The sequence below is a fragment of the Eptatretus burgeri genome, unplaced genomic scaffold, assembly GCF_056783735.1.
Source record: "Eptatretus burgeri isolate ZD-2024b unplaced genomic scaffold, Ebu_testis_v1 Ebu_testis_scaffold_34, whole genome shotgun sequence".
NCBI classification, from domain to species: domain Eukaryota; kingdom Metazoa; phylum Chordata; class Myxini; order Myxiniformes; family Myxinidae; genus Eptatretus; species Eptatretus burgeri.
This window is the reverse complement of record NW_028221984.1, coordinates 205001-227000: the sequence shown is the minus strand read 5'-3', so window position 1 is coordinate 227000 and position 22000 is coordinate 205001. Positions and strand designations below refer to the sequence as shown.

The 22000-nt window shown below is 41.7% G+C and overlaps 1 protein-coding gene across 7 annotated transcripts in view; it reads right to left on the bottom strand.

The window, feature by feature from the left end:
* Positions 1 to 2268: 2268 nt before the first annotated feature.
* LOC147007731 (uncharacterized) overlaps positions 2269 to 22000 on the bottom strand; it is a 218407-nt gene continuing 198675 nt past the window's right edge. For 2 of the 7 annotated variants that reach the window (XM_085866511.1, XM_085866517.1), the window contains 9 exons: positions 21665 to 21787; positions 19869 to 19943; positions 18676 to 18981; positions 12427 to 12513; positions 11584 to 11676; positions 8305 to 8394; positions 5983 to 6072; positions 5130 to 5219; positions 2269 to 2543 (listed from right to left, as the gene is read on the bottom strand). In XM_085866511.1, the coding sequence (XP_085722637.1) occupies positions 2284 to 2543; positions 5130 to 5219; positions 5983 to 6072; positions 8305 to 8394; positions 11584 to 11676; positions 12427 to 12513; positions 18676 to 18981; positions 19869 to 19943; positions 21665 to 21787 (1214 nt within the window). In that variant the 3' untranslated portion in view covers positions 2269 to 2283. The remainder of the gene's footprint in view (positions 2544 to 5129; positions 5220 to 5982; positions 6073 to 8304; positions 8395 to 11583; positions 11677 to 12426; positions 12514 to 18675; positions 18982 to 19868; positions 19944 to 21664; positions 21788 to 22000) is intronic. The other 5 variants (XM_085866515.1, XM_085866513.1, XM_085866516.1 and 2 more) reach the window with 5 other exon arrangements.

Here is a 22000-nt window from a genome sequence, read left to right as displayed (position 1 = left end):
GTTGGGTCGCCGAAATAGGTGATCCTTATTGTCAGTAATTCCGTCTGTTTGATTGGATGTTTGTTCGTTTGTCATCAGCATAATTGGAAGTAAACGTGGGAGGATTTTGACCAAACTCGGGTGGGAGGTACATCTTATGGTGGGACCTCGTGCTTTGGCAATTGTGATGGTTTCTAGGGACGCTTTGGTTCCCTAGCAACAACCGAAAAACCTTCAAAAGTGGTACCATTCACGCGAAATCAATTCCGAAAGCCATTATCTCACGTGGGCTATGGAATTTGGCAGAAATGATCGACAGATGATGCTCTCTCAAACATATTCCGGTTTTTGTGATATATGGAATACTTTACCCCGCAGAGCCCCCTAAAATTAGGGTATGCGTGAAAATTGGCGAAAATTGAAGGCCCCCTAGCGACCAGGTGAGTGCATCGATACGAATGAAACTTTGCAGGTTCATGGTACTCAATGAGTACTACAACTTCGCCTCAGGACATATTGACCGATTTCGTTTAGGTCAGGGGTCAAAGGTCAATTAGTGCAAAAATCGATAATATGCGAGAAATGGAGGTGCCTTCGCGCCAAATGCTACTCCTTCTCGGGTTATAGTCGGATGGTCATGAAAATTCACACTAATCCTCTGGAATACATTGTGCACAAACTATCAAGCCAGATTTTCGATTTAGATCTTTGTTCACCCACAGCACCCCCTCGAACTTTGGGGAATTCCGATATCAAACCGCATTTTCGGTACTTTTCATTCAAATGGATACCGAGTAGTTATCAGTCGATGTAACTGGATGAGATTTGATATGCATAATCTTAAGGTGATTCCCTATCCAGTATATGACATCTATTTTGCTCTTTATCTTATAGTTTCCAAATGGCAACCCTCTCAACTTGGGTGTCCAAGGGCCATTGAGCATTCTTGCTGAAACTTCAAAGTACACTAGCTCCAAGAGGATTGAACCGAATCGAATGAAACTTTACATGCTTATAGACCGTAATGAGTACTACAACTTTGCTTGTTTGCATAATGACCTATCTCGATTAGTTCAGGGATCAAAGGTCAATAAGTACATTTTTCGGTCAAAATGTCTATTCAAGTCCCCCTACCGACAAAACGGCTCAACCGATCCAAACAAATTTTTGCACGTGCATACTCCCCAATAAGTAGTACAAGTTTGCTCATTTGCATAATGACCTATCTCCACTAGGTCAGCGGTCAAAGTGTCGCAATACTAACAGTCCTGCTCGGCGACCCATCGCCGCCTACCGGCTTGTCTGTTTGTTTGTCTGTCTGTGTACAGGAAATCTCAAAAAGTTGTTGACGGATCAGGATGAAATTTGATGGACAGGTTGGGTGTGTGACAAGTACGAAATGATTAGATTTTTGTGAAGATCCGGATCTAGCTCCAATAACTTTTTAAGTGATTCTTCACCATTGAGAGATGGGGCCCAAAACGATATTGTAGCACGATATCTCAAAAAGTTTTAAACGGATTCGGAAGAAACTTGGTGGACACGTTGGGTGTGTGAAAAGGAAGGATTTATTCAATTTTGGTTAAGATCCGAATCCGGATCCAGATCCGATAATTTTTAAAGTGATTCTTCACAATTGAGAGATGGGGCCAAAAATGATCCATAACTTTTTTGAGATCTCGTGCTATATATCGGTTTTGTCCTTATCTCTCAATGGTGAAGAATCATGCAAGAATTTTTATTTTATTTTATTGTATCTGGATTCAGATCTTTACCTTGTCAACTTCAATTAGTTCTCCTCAGACACCCAACCGACCAACAACATTTCGTCCGAATCCGTAAAAAAGTTGTTGAGATAACGTGCGATGTATCGGTTTTAGCACAATCACTCAATGGTGAAGAATGACTTAAAAATTATCGGATCCAGATCTGGATTCAGATCTTCACCAAAATAGAAGCAATTAGTCCTTGTCACACACCCAATCTTTCCACCAAATTTTGTCGAAATCCATCCAGAACCTTTTGAGAAATCCTGCTCACAGACAGACAGACAGACAGACAGACAGACAGACAGGGGTGAAAACATAACGTCCGCCCACCTTCAGTGGTGGAGGTAATAATCACTCAGATAATAAATAATTTGATAATGGGTTGACTCATGGTGAAATAAACAAAGTTGAAAATGAAAACCATGAAAAATACACAATCAAGTTTATTTACAATCAACATTCCAATTACTTTGAGAAAAATAACTTCACCAAATTAATTTATTCCACTGCTCACTTGTGAACTATATTTGTCTTATTATTTTGGCATACCTTCATTTTTTATATCAATAAAGTGATAGGAAATGACAAATCCCAAATCGTGAACCAATCCCATTGCTTTACCTTGACGGAGCACAGCAGGGAAGGTATTTACTCCCATTTCACATCTGCTGCCCTTGTAGGATGAACCACAACTGCAGGTGATGGTGCAGGTCGCATCGCATGAGCAGGTTCCACCATTCTGGCACGAGTCGATCCCTGTGCATTCCTTTTGACAATTCTCCTCATTACAATTCCCTGAAAATGGAAATTGAAAAAGCAGTCGATTTGGGGGAACACATGAGACACTGTTTGCCTTCAATGACAATACAAGGTGTACATTCTGAAAGTTGATGAGAAATTTTGGAATGTTTGTCCATTGTCAACTCATTCTATCCTTGTTAAAATTTCATGTGAAGACTACACTGATGCCCAATAACGTCATCGTGGGGCACGTGATCATTTATGTACAAGTTTCTCCATGAGATTTTGATCACAGTGAATTTTATATTCATTTTATTGTTATATTTTCAGTGAAGAACAGTTCTGATATTTTAATCATATAAATATACAACCTGCTTAAAACAAAGCATAAGCATCATCATTTGGTCACATGATGTTTCTCAATGAAGATCAGATTAATAACCATTTAATATTAATAATACTCGAGGAATTTAAGGCACTCAAACTCTTGGGTCTCACGATGAGACATGATCTTTCTTTGGCAAACCACAATTCAAAATTGGTCTCCAAAGCCAGTCACCAACTGGGCATCCTCTGTTGTACAATGTCCTTCCGTGGCACACCTGAACTCCTGTTCACCTACAAGGCTTTCATCTGCGGCTTTACGGAATATCGCTCTCCCCTTTGGGATGGCTCCCCTGCCTTACATCTGGCTCAGCTTGATGCCGTGGAAACAAAGGCCTTCAAGATCATTGGAACGTCTCACGCTGAACCAGAACCTGTGGCTTTTCACTTTCCCATCGAAGACAGGTCGGTCGTCTCTCTGTCTTCTGTCGCCTCCTTTCTTGTCTTGCACCCTCTGCTCTTTCTGTGCGAGGTACACTCCCCATCCACCCCCGCCACTCCCCCCCCAGGTTTCTGTAGGGTTCACACAGTACACCATCAACCCCCTTCTGATGAAACTACATAAATCTAGGGTCACTGCTCACCTCTACTCATTCATTCATATGTTCCAGATCTTCAATCAACTCTTCCCCACCATCTCAGATCTTCCCCAATCTAAAACCATGATCATTTCTAACCTCGTTAGCTACCTCCCTCTCTCACCACTCCAAGCCCTCATCCTTCCTAATTATCAGGTTTTTTTCTCCTAATAATCCTGAGAATTTTCCTTATGTATCCATCTTGTCCACCCCATACCCCATGCATCATTTCCTACCCCACACCCAGTGTTTGTCCAAGTCTCCCTCTATCTTGTCATTCATCTCCACTGTTGGGTTGGTGTCCACCTCCCTCCTCCCCTCCACTGTTCCTTTTGTACTGTTACATCCTGATGGGTTCAGTGTATTCACTCTTCCACGAGCCTTTACTCCATACACCAAAAAAAACTATTTGATGCTAAACTTAATCGTGACTGAATATCTTGCTCACTTTCAACGATATACAAAAATATTACAAACAGCAGAATAAGTTGGCAAAATAATCAGAGCTTTGTCATATGGGATATGTATTTGTAACATATGGACAGAGTAGAAGGCGTGATCGGATTGAAGGTTTGGGACCACGCACACTTTACCAAAGGACATATGTTTGATCAAAAACCAACTTGTCTTGTCACTTCAACAGAGCTTCTGCAATACTATTCAGGAGAGGAAAAGGATTTCTTCATGAACAGTGTGACATCGGATGAGATCTCGGTCCATAATTTTATGTCACAGTCAACATGAACCAACATAAAGTGGATAAATCTTCCTCTCCACCAGCAAAGAAATTCAAGGCACTGTGCTCAACCAGAAATGTGAAGGTAGCAATAGTGATAGCAACAGTGTTTGGGACCTTTACAGCTTAATTCCAGGAAAACTTCATCATTGTGAGGAAAATATCAGTGGAAATTACAACAGAAATGTTCATGCAGTTGAATGGGATCGGTAAGACATCGAGGGTGGCTCAGTGTACTGTGTGTCGTTTCGTGGTGTCTATTAAACTGTACAAGAGCGCAACCACGAAGCAAATATAATCACAACTACTAAAGTGGAGCTCGGCATGGAAGTTCCAAGTGATCACTGAGACTACACAGAATTATCGTCTTGGGTGTTTTTAAACACTTTGAATCTGATTTTCAACTCTTGGGGTGTGATGTTAGCTGGAGATGCCAACACGCTGAAACACTCAGTTTCTTCGGGTGTTTCAACTTCAGATTTTGCGGTGGATGTTTTTGAAAACCAAATCGATTCCAATTTTGGTCGAAAGGAAGCCATTTGGGCCACCATGTCTGTGCTATATGTACACCACAGACCTCACAACTGTAACAGGCAGTGCTAATTAAACAACCAACTCCATGCAGAGATTCCAACTAAACAACCAACTCCATGCAGAGATTCCAACTAAACAACCAACTCCATACAGAGATTCCAACTAAACAACCAACTCCATGCAGAGATTCCAACTAAACAACCAACTCCCTGCAGGGATTCCAACTAAACAACCAACTCCATGCAGAGATTCCAACTAAACAACCAACTCCATACAGAGATTCCAACTAAACAACCAACTCCATGCAGAGATTCCAACTAAACAACCAACTCCATGCAGAGATTTCTCCCAGAGAACTGTTTACCCTGGTAGAGGCATGCTCTCTACCGAGTGCCATTGTTGTTTTACCTGTGGTTGTAGAGGTTGTATGTACGAGGTGAGTTGCTGCACTCGGTCCCAGCTGAGTCGTTGTATCAGGAACAATGATTGTAGTTTCTTCTAGAGTTCCAACAGCATAAAGAAATCATTCGACTTTGTGATGGAATGTTTTGAAACACAAATCAATTCCAACTTTGTTTTCAAGGAAGCCATTTGGGCCACCATGTCTGTGCTGTATATACACCATAGACCTCGCAACGATGACAGGCGGTGCTAATTAAACAACCAACCCCATGCAGAGATTTCTCCCAGAGAACCATCACACAATAGTCTATAAGTTTCAAAAGATAGTTTTGACATATTAACATCCATCATCAAAATGCAAACAAAACGGGTGAGTGGTGGCATGTCCTGATATGGAGTGGCATTCCCGTTACCTCTGCCAATGGAGGATGATGGACGTTATGTTTTAATTACTGTCTGTTTGTTTTCTATCTGTCTGCGAGCAGGATAGCTCAAGATGTTATCGACGGACTTGGACGAATTTTGTTGGACAGGTTGGGTGCATGACATGGGCAAATTGATGACATTTTGTTGAGGATCCTGATCAGGTTCCTGATATGAGCATTAAAAAAAAATTCAACTGATTCGTCACCATTGAGGGATCGGGCCCAAAACAATACAAACCATGATATGGTGTTTCCAGATGGTATGGAAAGTCTATTACAACACTTGGTGATTGAGTTGCGTATGTGGGAAAAAACAAGCAGATTCGACATTGGTGAAGGTCCAGATGCAGATCCGGCCCATCAGTGGGATACAAAATGTAAACTATCCAGTCTAGCGGCGGTATGTGCTCTACCGAGTGCTATTCTAATTTTACCTGTCCCGGTAGAGGTTGTCAGTACAAGATGAGTTGCTGAACTTGATCCCAGCTGAGTCGTTGTATCAGGTACAGAGACTGTAGTTTCTTCTGGAGTTTCAACAGCATAAAGAAGTCATTAGAGTTTGTGAAATAATATTTTGAAATACAAATCAATTACAATTTTCGTCTTAAAGAAGCCATTCAGGCCACCATGTCGGTGATTATGTATGTATGTATGTATGTATGTATGTATGTATATATATATATATATGTATATATATATGTATATATATATATATATATATATATATATGTATATATATATGTATATATATATATATATATATATATATATATATATATATATGTGCACCATCGACCTCCCAACTACAACAAGTTGTGCTAATTCAACAATCAACTCCTTGCTGAGTTTTTGCCCAGAGAACCATCACACCATTGCTTATACTTTTCAAAAGATAGTGTTTGCACTCAAACATCCATCATTAGCCTGGTGTTGGCTTAATGGTTAGGGTGGTGGGCTTGGGAGACGAGGATCCCGAGTTAAAATTCCGCTCGGGTGTTTAATTAATAGCAGGCTGGGTTGACTCTGTCTGTCATCCTTTTGAGTTCGACATAATGAGTGCCAGCTTGCTGTTATACTGTGTCGGAGTGGTGACCCGTCCAGGATTGTGTCCAATAGCCAAGGAGACTGCTTGGGCAGCAGCAATGCTCTGCACAGAGCATGGTCCCAATGGATGGATGGATGGATGGATCCAGCAGCAATGCTCTGCACAGATCATCATGAAAATGCAAACAAAATGGGTGAAGGACGACATGCCCTGAGACACAGTGTCCTTTGGTTGTAGTGCTGATGTGAAATGGTGGTTTTCGGTCAAGTCAGAACCTGTTTGTGTTCAAAGGCAGGCCAGACAGCTGAATTATGAGAAAGTTAACAATCAATCTTTCCGAAAGTGCTAAATTCATTTCTGGGTTCAAATATTGTCATAAATATTTTATGAGAGTATTTTGTCATCAGTACAATCTCTTAAAATGTGATGATGATGCGTACAGCACGTGTGGAGAAGGATTTGTTTGAGAGCAATGATATTACTCTAATTTGTCTGAATTATTCATTCGATTTTTGCTTTCTCAGTAACATTCCCTATATTATAACGCAATGCCTATCCTATCTCTAATTCTTGAAGGCAGATGTAGGAACACACCACATTAAAAAAAAAAAATCTGTTTTGCAATGATGGACACATCGCACACGTTTAAAATATTCCTTTCCAGCTTCAAACAATGCAATGCCTGCTCTTCGGACTGCAAAAAAATCCTTGATTTGGCATACGAGGGGCAGTTTTAAAAACTAAAAGAAAGTGGGGAAAAACTCATAAGGAAGCATTTGGCATTTTTCAATCCCGATAAGACATGCTTTGTCTCACGTGTGATAACATTGGTGAATAATCCACCATATTCCCTGATAATGACCCACAGGGTGAACCTAGATATGTTTGCTTGGCGAACTTGAGGGTTTCCATACTTGTGGTGACGTTTTGGTTCAGTTGTGTTCGATGTGAAAACTGTCCCTGGTTGTAGCTTCTAAAAAATACATTGTGGAGCAAAACGCAGGTCATGGCCTCATCTAAGCTGGGAGAGAATATTTCATGAACAGTCTCTTTATATTTAGATATGATGAAAGATACTTCTGCTCGTTACACTATCGCTTTCACGATGATTTCCCTGTATTTGGGAGTTTCTCGGCTATTTATTAAATGAAACATTTCATGAAAATACCTACTACTGTTGATTTTGTTCATTTTGATGCAGTGCTTGATACCACTGCCACCGGAGGTGGACAGACGTTATGTTTTCAACCCTGTCCACAGGTATCTCAAAAAGTTATGGTCAGATTTGGACGAAACATGGTGGACAAGTTGGACATTTGATAAGGACAAAGTGATTAGATTGATAATATAAGATTAGACCAAAAATGATATACAGTATGATATCAAAAAGTTATGCATGGATTTTTGATGAAACTTGGTTGACGGGTTGGGGTATGTTACATCGACAGATTGATTTGATTTTAGTGAAGATCCGAATGCCGATGTGAGAATCTTTTAATTTTTCAAGTGAACCCCTCACCATTGAGAGATTGGGCTTCAAGCAATATGTGGCATGACACCGTATTTCCAAACGTAGTGGACGGCATCTGACAAAAATGGTGGATAAGTTGATTAGGTGGTAAGAACAAGCCGATTTGATTTTGGCGAAGGTCTGGATAAAGATCCGGCCTGGCAGAGGTATGCTCTCGACCGAGTGCCATTGTTGTTTTACCTGTGGTTGTAGAGGTTGTGTGTACGAGCTGAGTTGCTGCACTTGATCCCAGCTGAGTTGTTGCATCAGGTACAGAGACTGTAGTTTCTTCTGGAGTTTAAACAGCATAAATAAGTAATTAGACTTTGTGACGGAAATTTTGAAACACAAATCAATTTCAATTTTCGTCTTGAGGAAGTCATTTGGGCCACCATGTCTGTGCTGTATATACACCATTGACCTCCAAACTATGACAGGCAGTGATAATTATAACGACAAACTCCATGCAGAGATTTTGTCCGGAGAACAATCACACCATAACCAATACTCTTCACTTGATAGTATTGACACTTAAACATCCATTATCAATATGCAAGCAAAACGGGTGAAGACGTCGTGGCATGCTCGTTACCTCTCCCAATGGAGGTGGATGGACGTTATGTTTTCACCCCTGTCTGTCTGTCTGTTACTTGCCAAATCGAAGATTTTTCAAGGATATTGGTTTATTCGCGTGTATTATTCTGTCTGTCTGTTTGTCTGTATATCAATCGCCTGTACATCACAGTTTTATTCCGATTTTCACGAGACTTTACCACCTGGTTGAGTTGGTCATATGGAAAAAGCCAATGGATTTTGAGGTCAACAGATCAAGATAAGTCAACAATTTTGTCAGATTTCTAAAATCATCAATCATCATCTGCTGACTTGAAATTTGTAGAGGATTTGCATATCATGTCACTGAATTCAACCACCAATTATTTTTGAGGTCAAGGCCGGCGAAAAGGTCAACATAGGCCAAAGGTCAACAACTTAGGTGCAATTTATAAATTCCTCAATTTTCATCCCATTAACTTGAGATTTGAACAGGATTTGTATACCAGGTGACTGAATTCAACCACCCATTGTTTTTCAGGTCGAAAGGTCACATCATAGGCCAAGTATTTAAAATCCTCAATTTTCATCCCATTAACTTGAAATTTGAACAGGATTTGCATACCAGGTGACTGAATTCAACCACCCATTGTTTTTCAGGTCAAAAGGTCACATCATAGGCCAAGTATTTAAAATCCTCAATTTTCATCCCATTAACTTGAAATTTGAACAGGATTTGCATACCAGGTGACTGAACTCAACCACCATTGTTTTTCAGGTCAAAATGTCACATCATAGGCCAAGTATTTAAAATCCTCAATTTTCATCCCATTAACTTGAGATTTGAACAGGATTTGCATACCAGGTGACTGAATTCAACCACCATTGTTTTTGAGGTCGAAAGGTCACATCATAGGCCAAGTATTTAAAATCCTCAATTTTCATCCCATTAACATGAAATTTGAACAGGATTTGCATACCAGGTGACTGAATTGATCCACCATTGTTTTTCAGGACTAAAGGTCACATCATAGGCCAAGTATTTAAAATCTTCAATTTTCATCCCATTAAATTGAGATTTGAACAGGATTTGCATACCAGGTGACTGAACTCAACCATCCATTGTTTTTGAGGTCTAAAGGTCACATCATAGGCCAAGTAGTTAAAATTGTCAATTTTCATCCCATTAACTTGGGATTTGAACAGGATTTGCATACCAGGTGACTGAATTCAACCACCCATTATTTTTGAGGTCTAAAGGTCACATCATAGGCCAAGTATTTAAAATTGTCAATTTTCATCCAATTGACTTCATATTTGAAGATGATTTGCATCTTTCGTCAGTTAATTCAACCACCAATTATTTTAAGTTCAACATTGGCCAAAGGTCTAAAATCATCAATTTTCATCTGAGTGACTTCAAATTTATAGAGGAATTGCATATTTCACCAGTTAATTTAACGACCAATAATTTTTCAGGCCAATTTTTTGGGGGGGATTTTGCAAGTGTCGTGTTTTGCACGACGTCTTTGTTTGTCTGTCCGTGAGCAGGATATCCCAAAAAGTTATGGAGGGGCTTCGATGAAACTTGGTGGATAGGTTGGGCATTTGACAAGGACGAATTGATTTCATTTTGTTGAGGATTCTGATTAGAATCCCGAGACTATAATTTTAAAAGTGATTCCTCAGCATTGAGAGGAAGGGCCAAAAATGAGACGCAGCATAATATCTCAAAAAGATACGTACGGATTCGGACAAAGCTTAGTTACCGGTTGCTTGTGTGACAGACAGATTAATATGATTTTGGTGACGATCTAAATCCGGATCCAGATATGAGGATTTTAAAGTTTTTTAAGTGATTCCTCACCATTGAGAGATAGGGCCAAAAACAATATATACCATGACATGGTATTTTCAAACGTTGTGCATGGCTTAAGACAAAACTCGGTGGATGAGTTGGGTAGATGGCAAGAACAAGTAGATTAGATTTTGGTTCAGGTCTGAATGCAGATCTATCCTATCTGTGAGATTATAAAATGTAAACTGTTCAGCCTGGTGGCGGAATGTGCTCCACCAAGTACGGTTCCTGTTTTTCCTGTGGCTGTTGAGGTTGGATGTATGAGCTGGAGTTGCTGCACTTGGTCCCAGCTGAGTCGTTGTTTCAGGTACAAAGACTGTAGTTTCTTCTGGAGTTTCATCAGCATAAAGAAATCATGAGAGGTTGCAAAGGAATTTTTCAAAGACAAATTAATTCCCATTTTGGTCTCAAGGAAGCCATTTGGGCCACCATGTCTGTGCTGAATACGCAGCAGAGACCTCCCAACTACGACGGGCAGTGTGGACTAAACAACCAACTCCATGCAGAGATTTCTCCCACAGAAACATCACACAATAGTATATACTTTTCAAAAGATAATGTTGGCATACTAACATCCATCATCAAAATGCAAACAAAACGGGTGAAGGGTGGCACACCCTGAGATGTTGTGGCATGTTCGTTACCTCTGCAAAAGAAGGTGAATGGAAGTTATGTTTTCACTCCTGTCTGTCTGTCTGTGAGCAGGATATCTCAAAAAGTTATGTACAGATTTTGAGGAAACTTGGTGAGAGGTTGGTTGTGTGACAAGGACTAAGTGATTAATTATATTTTGTTCACGATCTCTATCCAGATCCTGATACTTGAATTTTAAGTTATTTTCACCATTCAAAGAAAAGGCCAAAAATGAAACACAGAATAGCACGATATTGCAAAAAGTTATGGACGGATTCAGATGAAACTTAATGGATGAGTTGGGTAAGTGACAAGAACAAGCCAATTAGCTCTTGATTGAAGCCTGGATGCAGATGCGACCTATCTGTGGGGTTCAAAACGTGAACTGTTCAGTGTGGCGGAGGACTGCGCTCTACCGAGTGCCATTGATGTTTTACCTGTGGCTGCAGAGGTTGTATGTACGAGGTGAGTTGCTGCACTTGATCCCAGCTGAGTCGTCGTATCAGGTGTTGAGACTGTAGTTTCTTCTGGCATTTCAACAGCATAAATATGTCATCAGACTTTGTGAATAAATTTTTTGAAATACAAATTAATTCCACTTTTGGTCATTTGAGCCACTACGTCTGTGCTGCTTATACACCAAAATCTCCCAAGTACAACAGGCAGACCTAATTAAATAACTGGCTCCATGCAGGGATTTTTCCCAGAGATCCATAACACCATTGCCTACACTTTTCAAATGATAGTGTGTGTGTCCTTCAACATCCATCATCAAAATGCAAACAAAACGGGTGAAGCCTGGCATGCCCTGAGATGGAGTGGCATGCTCATTACCCCTGCCAATGCACGTGGATGGAGATTATGCTTTCACCGCTGTGTTTGTCTGTCTGTGTGTCAGCAGGACATCTCAAAAAGTTATGGAGGGGTTTGCACGAAACATGGGGGATAGGTTGGGTGTGTGACAAGGATGAATTGGTCAGATTTTGTTGAGGATCCCAATCCAGTCCCTGATAATGGAATCTTTTTCGAATTTTAAAGTGATTCCTCACCATTGAGGGATCGGGCCCAAGACAGTACATACCATGGTACGGTATTTCCAAATGTTGTGAACGCTTTATGACAAAACTTATTAAATGAGTTGGGAAGGTGGGAAAGAACAAGCAGATTCGACATTGGTGAAGGTCCAGATGCACATCCGGCCTATCAATGGGATACAAAATGTAAACTGTTCAGTCTCGCAGAGGACTGCGCTCTACCGAGTGGCATTCTAGTTTTATCTGTGGCTGTAGAGGTTGTATGTGCAAGTTGAGTTGCTGCACTCGGTCCCAGCCGAGTCGTTGTATCAGGAACAGAGATTGTAGTTTCTTCTGCAGTTTCAACAGCATAAATAAGTCATTAGAATTTGTGAAATAATTTTTTGAAATCCAAATCAATTCCAATTTTGGTGTCAAGGAAGCCATTGGGTGCACCATGTCTGTGCTGTGTATGCACCAGAGACCTCCCAACTACGACAGGCAGTGCCAATTATACAAGCAACTCCCTGCAGAGATTTCTCCCAGAGAACCATCACACCATTGCCTCTACTTTTCAAATGATAGTCTTTGCACTTAAACATCCATCATCAAAATGCACACAAAACGGGTGAAGGGTGGCATGCTCTGAGATGCAGCATACTTTGATTGTACTGCTGACACAAAATGGCAGTTTTCTGTTAAGTCAGAACCTGTTGGCATTAAAAGTCAGGCTGAGAGCTGAATGATGAGCATGCTACACACTAATCTATCACAAATGTTTTAAATTTATTTCTGGGTTTCACCAATGTTATAACCATTTTGGGATTATTTTTTCAAAAGTAAGAACTCTGAGATTGAGAAGCCAATGTATTGGCATAATTTTGCATTTTGTTTCATAATACAGTATGTGAATAGGCTTCAACATTGGGGGTGTTTTCCAGAATTGGGGTTCTGGTGCAGGGCTTCCCAGCAGGGGATGTTTGAGATTTGGACGATTGCGATTAAATAAAGATTGGACTCAGAATCCGAATATGTCGGATGCACTTTCTTCCACACTAAATTAGTGACATCAATGTGATCTGACCATGCAGTACAAGCAGATGGACAAGGAGTTGCAAGCGCGCAGTCAGCCATCCCCTTCCAAGATGCTCAACGAGCTTCATTGGTGGAAGCGGTTTCGATAAAGCCACCGCCATTCTGGCCAGAAGTTTAACAATCGGTTACAACGTGGGAACATCAGACTAGAGTCCAGGAATTCGGCTTTATCGCTGCTCATGGTACCCAAAAATACACCTGGGTCCTTTGTGGGGATTAACACAGCGACTGTTCCAGACTGTTACCCCATTCCACACATTCAGGATTTTCCTGCTACACTCCATGGCGCAACACTCTTCTTCGAAGCCGGCCTTGCTCGTGCGTGTCATCAGAATTACATGGATCGAGATGACACACCGAAGAAGCCGGTCACCATGCCTTTCAGCCTGTTTGAGCTTCTTCAGATGCCGTTCGGTCTGTGCAATGCTGCAAAAACCTTTCAACGTTTTTATCGATCAAGTGCTCGAGGAATTACACTTCTGCTTTGTTTATATACAGTGCCGATGGAAAGTCCACACCTCCTTTCAAAATTTTCACCTTTTTCTTGCCTTGTAGCCTGGAATTAAATTGTGTTAAATCAGACTTTTTCCACCGTTATTTACACATGGTAACCTTCAACTTCCAAGTGAAAAACAAATTCAACAAATTTCACAAAATTAGTTAAAAATATAAAACTAGAATATCTTGGTTGGATAAGTGTCCACCCCTCCTGAGTTAATATTTGGTCGAAGCACCTTTGACAACAATTACAGCTGTGAGTCTGTCGGGATAGGTCTCTAACAACTTTGCACACCTTGATTGGGCAATATTTGCCAATTCTTCTGCGGAAAACTGTTCAAGCTCAGTCAAGATGCGTGGGGAACATTGATGGACAGCAATCTTCATGTCATGCCACAGATTTTCGATTGGATTTATGTCGGGGCTCTCATTCGGCGACTCAAGGACGTTTATCTTCTTGTTCTTTAGCCACTCCAGTGTAACTTTGGCTGTGTGCTTTGGGTTGTTGTTATGCTGAAAGCCTGAAAGGTGAACTTCCGTCCCAATTTCAGCTTTCTTGCAGGGGGCAGTAGGTATTCCTCTGGGATTTTTATGTATTTTGCTCCATCCATTTCCCCTTCTATCCTCACAAGTGCCCCAGTCCCTGCTGATGAGAAACATCCCCATAACATGATGCTGCCACCATCAAGCTTCACAGTAGGGATGAAATTCTTTGAGTGATATGCTGTATTTGGTTTGTGCCAAACATAACGTTTTGCATTTAGGCCAAAAAGTTCCATCGTGGTTTCGTCAGATCACAAAACGTTTTGCCACATGGCTTCAGAACCACTGGAGTGGTTTTGTGCAGACATCAAACGGGACTGAAGGTGAGCTTTTTTGAGTAATGGCTTCCTTTTTGCCACCCTACCATTCTGAAGGTGATTGGTTGAACCTGAACTAATTTTTTGCAAATGTTATTGTAAGGGGGGCGCACACTTATCCGACCAATATATTTACCTCTGCCACCCAATGGGTGAAGGAGGTCATGTTTTCACCCTTCTCTGTCTGTCTGCCTGTGTGCAGGATATCTCAAAAAGTGGACGGATCCGGATGAAACTTGGTGGGCACGTTGGGTGTGTGACAAGGATTAACTATTTCGATTTTGGTGAAGGTCCGGATCTGACTACTCAAATTATTTTAGTGATTCTTCACCATTGAGAGATAGGGCCAAAAATGATATATAGCACGATATCTCAAAAAGTTGAGGACGGATTCGAATGAAACTTTGTTAGGGTTAGGAATGATTCGAATGAAACACACATTGGGTGTGTGACCACGACAAATTAATTAGTGAAGAACCAAATAACGATCTGGATATGAGAATTATGATTTTTAAAAAGTGATTCTTCACCATTGAGAGATGGGGCCAAAACTGATATATCGTGATATTTCAAAAATGTATTAAACCCGGAATGTTCTCGTGGATCAGGCATTACGTGGCGGAGGTATGCACTCCACCGAGTGCCCTTCTGATCTAGTTTTGTGTTTTTAATTAATTTTCAGAAACTTGTGGAATTTGTTTTTCATTTGGAAATTTGGGTTGAGATGTGAACACAGAGCAGAAAAAGTCTGATTTAATGTAATTTAATTCCAGCCGATAAGGCTACAAATGGTGAAAAATTTGAAAGGGGATGTAGACTTTCTATAGGCACTGAAGATGATATTCAAAATCGCAAGCACAATTGCAGAAAACCATCAGGAACATGTACGTCTCCCTTCATGCATTTGCAGGACTTCGGCATCAATCCCACAAAGTGCATATTTGGCATTCGGGAGTTGAATTTCCTCAGCCAATGTGTAAACGGCTGGAGCACCCATCCGCTTGAGGAGAAAGTGCAGATTATTTGGGATTGCCTGTTACTGTCATCTCAACACACACCGTGAGAGTTTTTGGGCCTTGGCAACTTTTACCACCATCGATTAATTCCAAAAGCAGCCACAATACTGCAGCTGCTGAAGGAGTTACTCGCAACTGATAAGCACTGTGAAGTGTTCCGATTGTCGGAGTCAACCTTGTCAACCTTCAACACCATTCTTAGACGCAATAGCCAATGTCTCACTCCTCATTCATCTGGAGCCAGAGGCGCCAACAAACCTGATGGTAGACATGTCTGAGGTCATGTTGTGTGTGGCATCACCAGTTTGTTGATGCCGTCCAGCATCCACGAGTCTTGTCTAAAATGCTGAAACCAAGAGAGTGCAAGTAGAGCAGCTTCGATCTGGAATTACTCGCTTTGCCATCAAGTAGTTCTGCCATTTCTTAGAGGCCAGATGATTCTCTGTCCTGACTGACCACAAAGATTTAACTTTTGCTCTTTCCATACATTCGGACTCTCACTCTCCTCACACACTTCGCTGACTCAGTTACATCTCACAATTCACCACCAACATCTGGCACATCAAAAGCATCGTGAACTTGGTGGCCGACGCTCTCTCACACATTGAGGTATTGCCGTGGTCTTCCACCAACATAATGACCATAAATGTTAATGCCCTTTCAGCAGCGCAATGGGAGGAGGTGGAGCTCCACCGTCTACAGTCTGCAACCGGTTCACTTACATAATGTGAGATACTGCTCCCAGGGACAAACACTGCCCTCATGTGTTAAACATCGATGAGATGGGCATGCCCATTCGTTGCTGCTGCATTCCATCATGCAGTCTTCAACACTTTCCACTCACTTGCACACCCGGGTATTCGAGCAAAGGAGCAAATCATCACCGCGTGCTACGTATGGCCACGCATCAACGCTGACTGGCGAGGTTGGGTCAGGCCATGTCTTCAACGCCAACACTGCAAGATCCAATGTCATACTGTCAAACCACGAGGGAGCTTTTCAACACAAGATAGGCAATTTGACAGGATCTATGTGGCTCTTGTATGGACATACAACCATCAAATCGACACCACTATTTCTGAACCTGTGATGACCACTTTACCCATTGGCCAGAGGCCACACCGATAGGTGATATCAGCACACCTACGATTGCTCAGGCCTTTGTCCACATCTGGATCTCACATTATGGTGTTCCATCAACCATCACTACGGATCATGGTAGCCAGTTCGGACAGGTTTTATTTCACGAGCAAACTCAATTGCTGGGTACGGACAGTGTGTGATCCAATGCTTACCATCCAGCAACAAATAGTATGGTGGAACGTTTCCCCCATCAACTCAAGTCTTCCCTGAAAGCACAGGACAGCTCCGCACACTGGAAGGATGCCATACCTATGGTCCTGCTTTAAATTGGTACATGAGCTGCTCTAAAATATGACCTTGGATGCTCCACTGCAGAGCAAGCGCATGGTGCATCGCATTGTCTCCCAGGGAAATTCCGATTAGTGACCTTGGATTCTCCACTGCAGAGACGATATTGGATGCTCCACTGCAGAGATGATATTGGATGCTCCACTGCAGAGCTAGCGCATGGTGAATCGCATTGTCTCCCAGGGAAATTCCGATCAGTGACCTTGGATTCTCCACTGCAGAGACGATATTGGATGCTCCACTGCAGAGATGATATTGGATGCTCCACTGCAGAGCTCGTGCAAGGTGTATCGCTTCATCTCCCAGGATAATTATGACACCTTCTCCGATACCACCGACTTTGCCAACCAACTTAATTCGGCAAAGAAGGGCCTCCATGCAACACCAACATGAATGCTATTGTCACACCCAGTTTTTTTCCCCCAAATGATTTTCCACAAGCACCCATGTAGTAGCAGTGTGATGTCCAAAAACCCTTGCAGTAACCTTATGACAGACCTTACAAAGTTATTCAATGCTCGAATGAGACCTTTACGCTCGATATTAATGGTGGTTGTGATATGGTCTCCATAAATCGCTTGAAACCAACTTTTCTTGACGCAGCACTAGCGCCGACCTTCCCACTGATCAAGTCTGCAAAACGGGTTTGCATAAGTCTGCAAGAACCCTTTCGATCTTGCAAGGGTTTGCAGGAGATAGCAGGAGTGCATGAGCTTCCACGGGTTTGTATGAGCTTGCACAAGTCTGCGTAAGGTGAGCTAGGAGCCATACCTACGCTCTGTTCTGCACTCTATCTGCTTTCTATCTACATTTTTCCGCATGATTGATGGCGCACCGTGTCTTGTGTTTAGTCGGATGTAGGAACACGTAAGTGGGCTCTGTAAGTGTTCAGAATAATTACTTTTCAATTGTGCCTTTGACTTGTGATATTTGCTTGTGATTCCTGTCTTTGCCTTGTCAATCCATGCCCAATGATTTCTGATTGTGAATGTGCACTGAACAGATGTTGCTTTGTTGTGTTTTACAAATAAACGCATGTGTTGTTGAAATGTTAAACGTTTACAACCTGCTTTCTTTCCTTCTTTCCTTCATTGGTCCGACTTGTGTAAAACACGAGTTAGACGGGAAATTCTGTCCCACTGATTCACTCTGCGATTAGCCAATGGTCACCCACAGTTCGCTTGGCTGTACATCATAAGTAGATGAGTGGCAGTTAGTATTGCCAAGCAAACAGTAAGGTAACGTGTAGGCAAGAAGTGAGAACCCTGCTAGGTTTTGGTAAATTTAACCAGCAGCCACGGTTGCCTCGCAACCTGTCAGACCACAAAGTTATCCATGGCTGGCGGCCTCAGGACCGGAAGTCGGGGGAAGGTCCGAGGAGCTCTCTCCTGGAAACCCCGGACCTTGGATCTGCAACAATATGCAGCAAAATATCTTTAAAAAAGTAAGACAGATTCAGATGAAACTTAATGGATGAGCTTGGAAGGTGACAAGAACAAGCCGATTCGATTTTGGGTAAGGTCCGGATGCAGATGTGGCCCAACAGTAGGCTAGAAAATGTAATCTGTTCAGCCTGGCAGAGATATGCGCTCTACCGAGTGCCATTCTAATTTTACCTGTCGCTGTAGAGGTTGGAGGTACAAGATGAGTTGTTGCACTTGAACCCAGCTGAGTTGTTGTGTCAGGTACAAGATGAGTTGTCGTATCAGGTACAAGATGAGTTGTTGCACTTGAACCCATCTGAGTTGTTGTATCAGGTACAAGATGAGTTGTTGCACTTGAACCCAGCTGAGTTGTTGTATCAGGTACAAGATGAGTTGTTGCACTTGAACCCATCTGAGTTGTTGTATCAGGTACAAGATGAGTTGTTGCACTTGAACCCAGCTGAGTTGTTGTATCAGGTACAGAGATTGTAGTTTCTTCTGGTGTTTCAACAGCATAAAGAAGTCATTAGAATTTGTGAAATAATTTTTAGAAATACAAATAAATTCCAATTTTGGTGCTGGAGGAAGTGACAGGCAGTTCTAATTAAACAACCAACTGTGTGCAGAGAATTTTCCCTGAGAAACATCACACAATGGCCTACTTTTCAAAAGATAGTGCTGGCATATTAGCATCCATCATCAAAACACAAACAAAACGGGTGAAGGGTGGCATGCTCTGAGATGCAGTGGCATGCTCGTTACCTCTGCCACTGAAGGTGGATGGAGGTTACGTATTCACCCCTGTCTGTGTGTTCGTCTGTCTGTGAGCAGGATGTTTCAAAAAGTTATGGACAGATTTGGACAAAACTTGGTGGAAAGGATGAGTGTGTGGCATGAACGGACTGTTTGGATTTTGTTGAGGATGCCGATCTGGATCCTGACACGAGAATTTTCACGTGATTCTTCACTGCTGAGATTTATGGCCACAAATGATACACAGCATAATATCTCAAAAAGCTATCGACAGATTCGGACGAAACTTGTTCGACATGTTGGGTGTGTGAAATCGACGTAATGATGAGATTTTGGTGAAGATTCGGATCCGGATTCGGATACGAGTTTATTTTAAATTTTTAAGTGATTCCTCATATTACCAGAGATATATAGGGCCAAAAAAAAACAATATATAGCATGATACAGTGTTTTCAAACATTGTGAATGACTTATGATGAAACTTGGTGTTTGAGTTGGGTAGGTGGTAAGAACAAGCACATTCGATTTTGGTTTATGTCTGGATGCAGCTCTGGCCTATCAGTGGGACACATAACATGAACGGTTCATCCTTGTGGAGGTACGCGCTCTTCCGAGTGTCATTCGAATTTTACCTGTGACTGTAGAGGTTGTATGTGCAAGGGGAGTTGTTGCACTTGATCCCAGCTGTACATCAGTTTCTCTTGGTGCTTAAACAGCATAAAGAAATCATTAGACATTGTGAAGGATATTTCGGAAATATAAGTATATACAAATTTTGGTGCAAGAGGAAGCCATTTGGGCCACCATGTCTGTGTTGCGTATACACCACAGATCTTCCAATTACTGCATGCAGTGCTAATTAAACAACCAACTCCATGCAGAGATCCATCACACAATAGCGTATACTTTTCAAAAGATAATGTGGGCACTCAAACATCCATCATGTAAATGCAAAGAAAGTGGGTGAAGGGTGGCACGCTCTGAGATGCAGTGTACTTTGGTTATACTGCTGATGCAAAATGGCAGTATTCTGTGAAGCCAGAACCTTTCAGCAATCAAATCCAGGCGAGAAAGCTGAGTGATGAGAACGCTACCAACGGATCTATCCTAAACTTGCTAGATTCATTTCTGAGTTTGAATAATGTCATAAACATTTTATGAGTATTTTTTTCAACAGCAAGAACTCTTATAATGAGGTGATTATGCATATAGCACATGTGGAAAAGGATTTCTTTGAACCAAGTTGATTTCTCTGAATTATTGATTTCATATTTGCCATCTCACTGACACCGGGCGTAATGGCGTGCGCCTGTAATCCGGCTACTCGGAGGCTTGGGTTGGAGGATCGCTTGAGGACGGGGGCTCTGCGCTGGGCAGCGCTATGAGAGGGTGTAGGGCAGCCCGGAATCATGGCGAAACCCAATCCTTATCCCTGTGTCGTAAGAGGCGACCAGGGTTACGTCAGGAAGGGCATCCGGCATAAAACCTGTGCCAAATCAGTATGCGGATCATAACGGATGATCCGCTGTGGCGACCCCTAATGGGAGCAGCCGAAAGACGAACAACAACATTTGCCATCTCACTGACATTTCCTTTATTACCCGCGCACGCGATGCGATAAGCGGGGTTAAGCAATTGCTTCATGTCCGCCCGTCCGTCTGTCTGTCTGTCTTGTCAGTTTCTAATTGACGAACAACTCATTTAAATTGAATGTTGTAGTTTGAACACGAATTGGAAAATAACCTGCCGTTTAACGGTACTTTGTCTCTGAATTTGTCCAGATCGCACGTGCATAGAGTAAGAGAGATTTTTATTTTCATTTTTTAGTCTGTCTGCCTGCCTGGCAGTCAAAGAATTGATCAGTTGTGTCATCTATTGTATCTGGGATTTCATTTTGCGTCTCCCGTGCCAAATTATTAATTTCAGAAAGGCTGCGTGTGCATTCCTGTCTCCACCATTTTCGTGGTGCCTGCAGTTCGGTGAGATTGATAACACTTGGAGGAAGTCACAATGGTGCTTCATAACAGGCATGTCAGAACACGCATGGAAAACAAATGATGTCAACCGCTCAGATGTCAATTCATGCAAATTAGCCTCGTGCCGCTCGTCCGTGAAGTATGAGCTTCAGTGAGTTTGGTTTCTGCCAAAATATGAACAAACCTTCTGTGGTGGAAGTGGACATGTGACAGTACGTGGCATTGGTTACAACTCTCGGCCTCCTTTTCAGCCTTGAAAACAAATTATTATCCACACTTATTATATACTGACAAAAATCATCGAATGAGTTTCTTCGCTTAATGTTTGCAATTCAACAACACCAACCCTTATTTTAAGGTGGTCATTACTTTGAGTAGAACAGCATCGAATTAACATCATCATCATCATCATTAACATTAGCATTGTACACATTATCAGAACAAGACCTCACCTTTACAGGAAATGCTGCCATTTCCCAAAAATCCCTCTTGGCAAGTACAGGTGTATGTCCCACGAAGGTTTGTGCAAACAGCATTTTCTACACATAATTGTGAATTTTCACATTCATCAACATCTGTTTGGAGAGAAATAAAACAGGACCGTCATATTTTACAAATTGTTCAAACTCGGCTATAATGTTAAACAGCATCCGGTGTTAAACAAAATGAACTGCTCCATGCGGTGTTGATAACCTGCAAAGTGTTCACCTGTTATTGATGAATTTCAGAATCACCATTCACCTTTATCATTCGGAAAATTCATTTTTTTCATCTTTATTTAATAAACA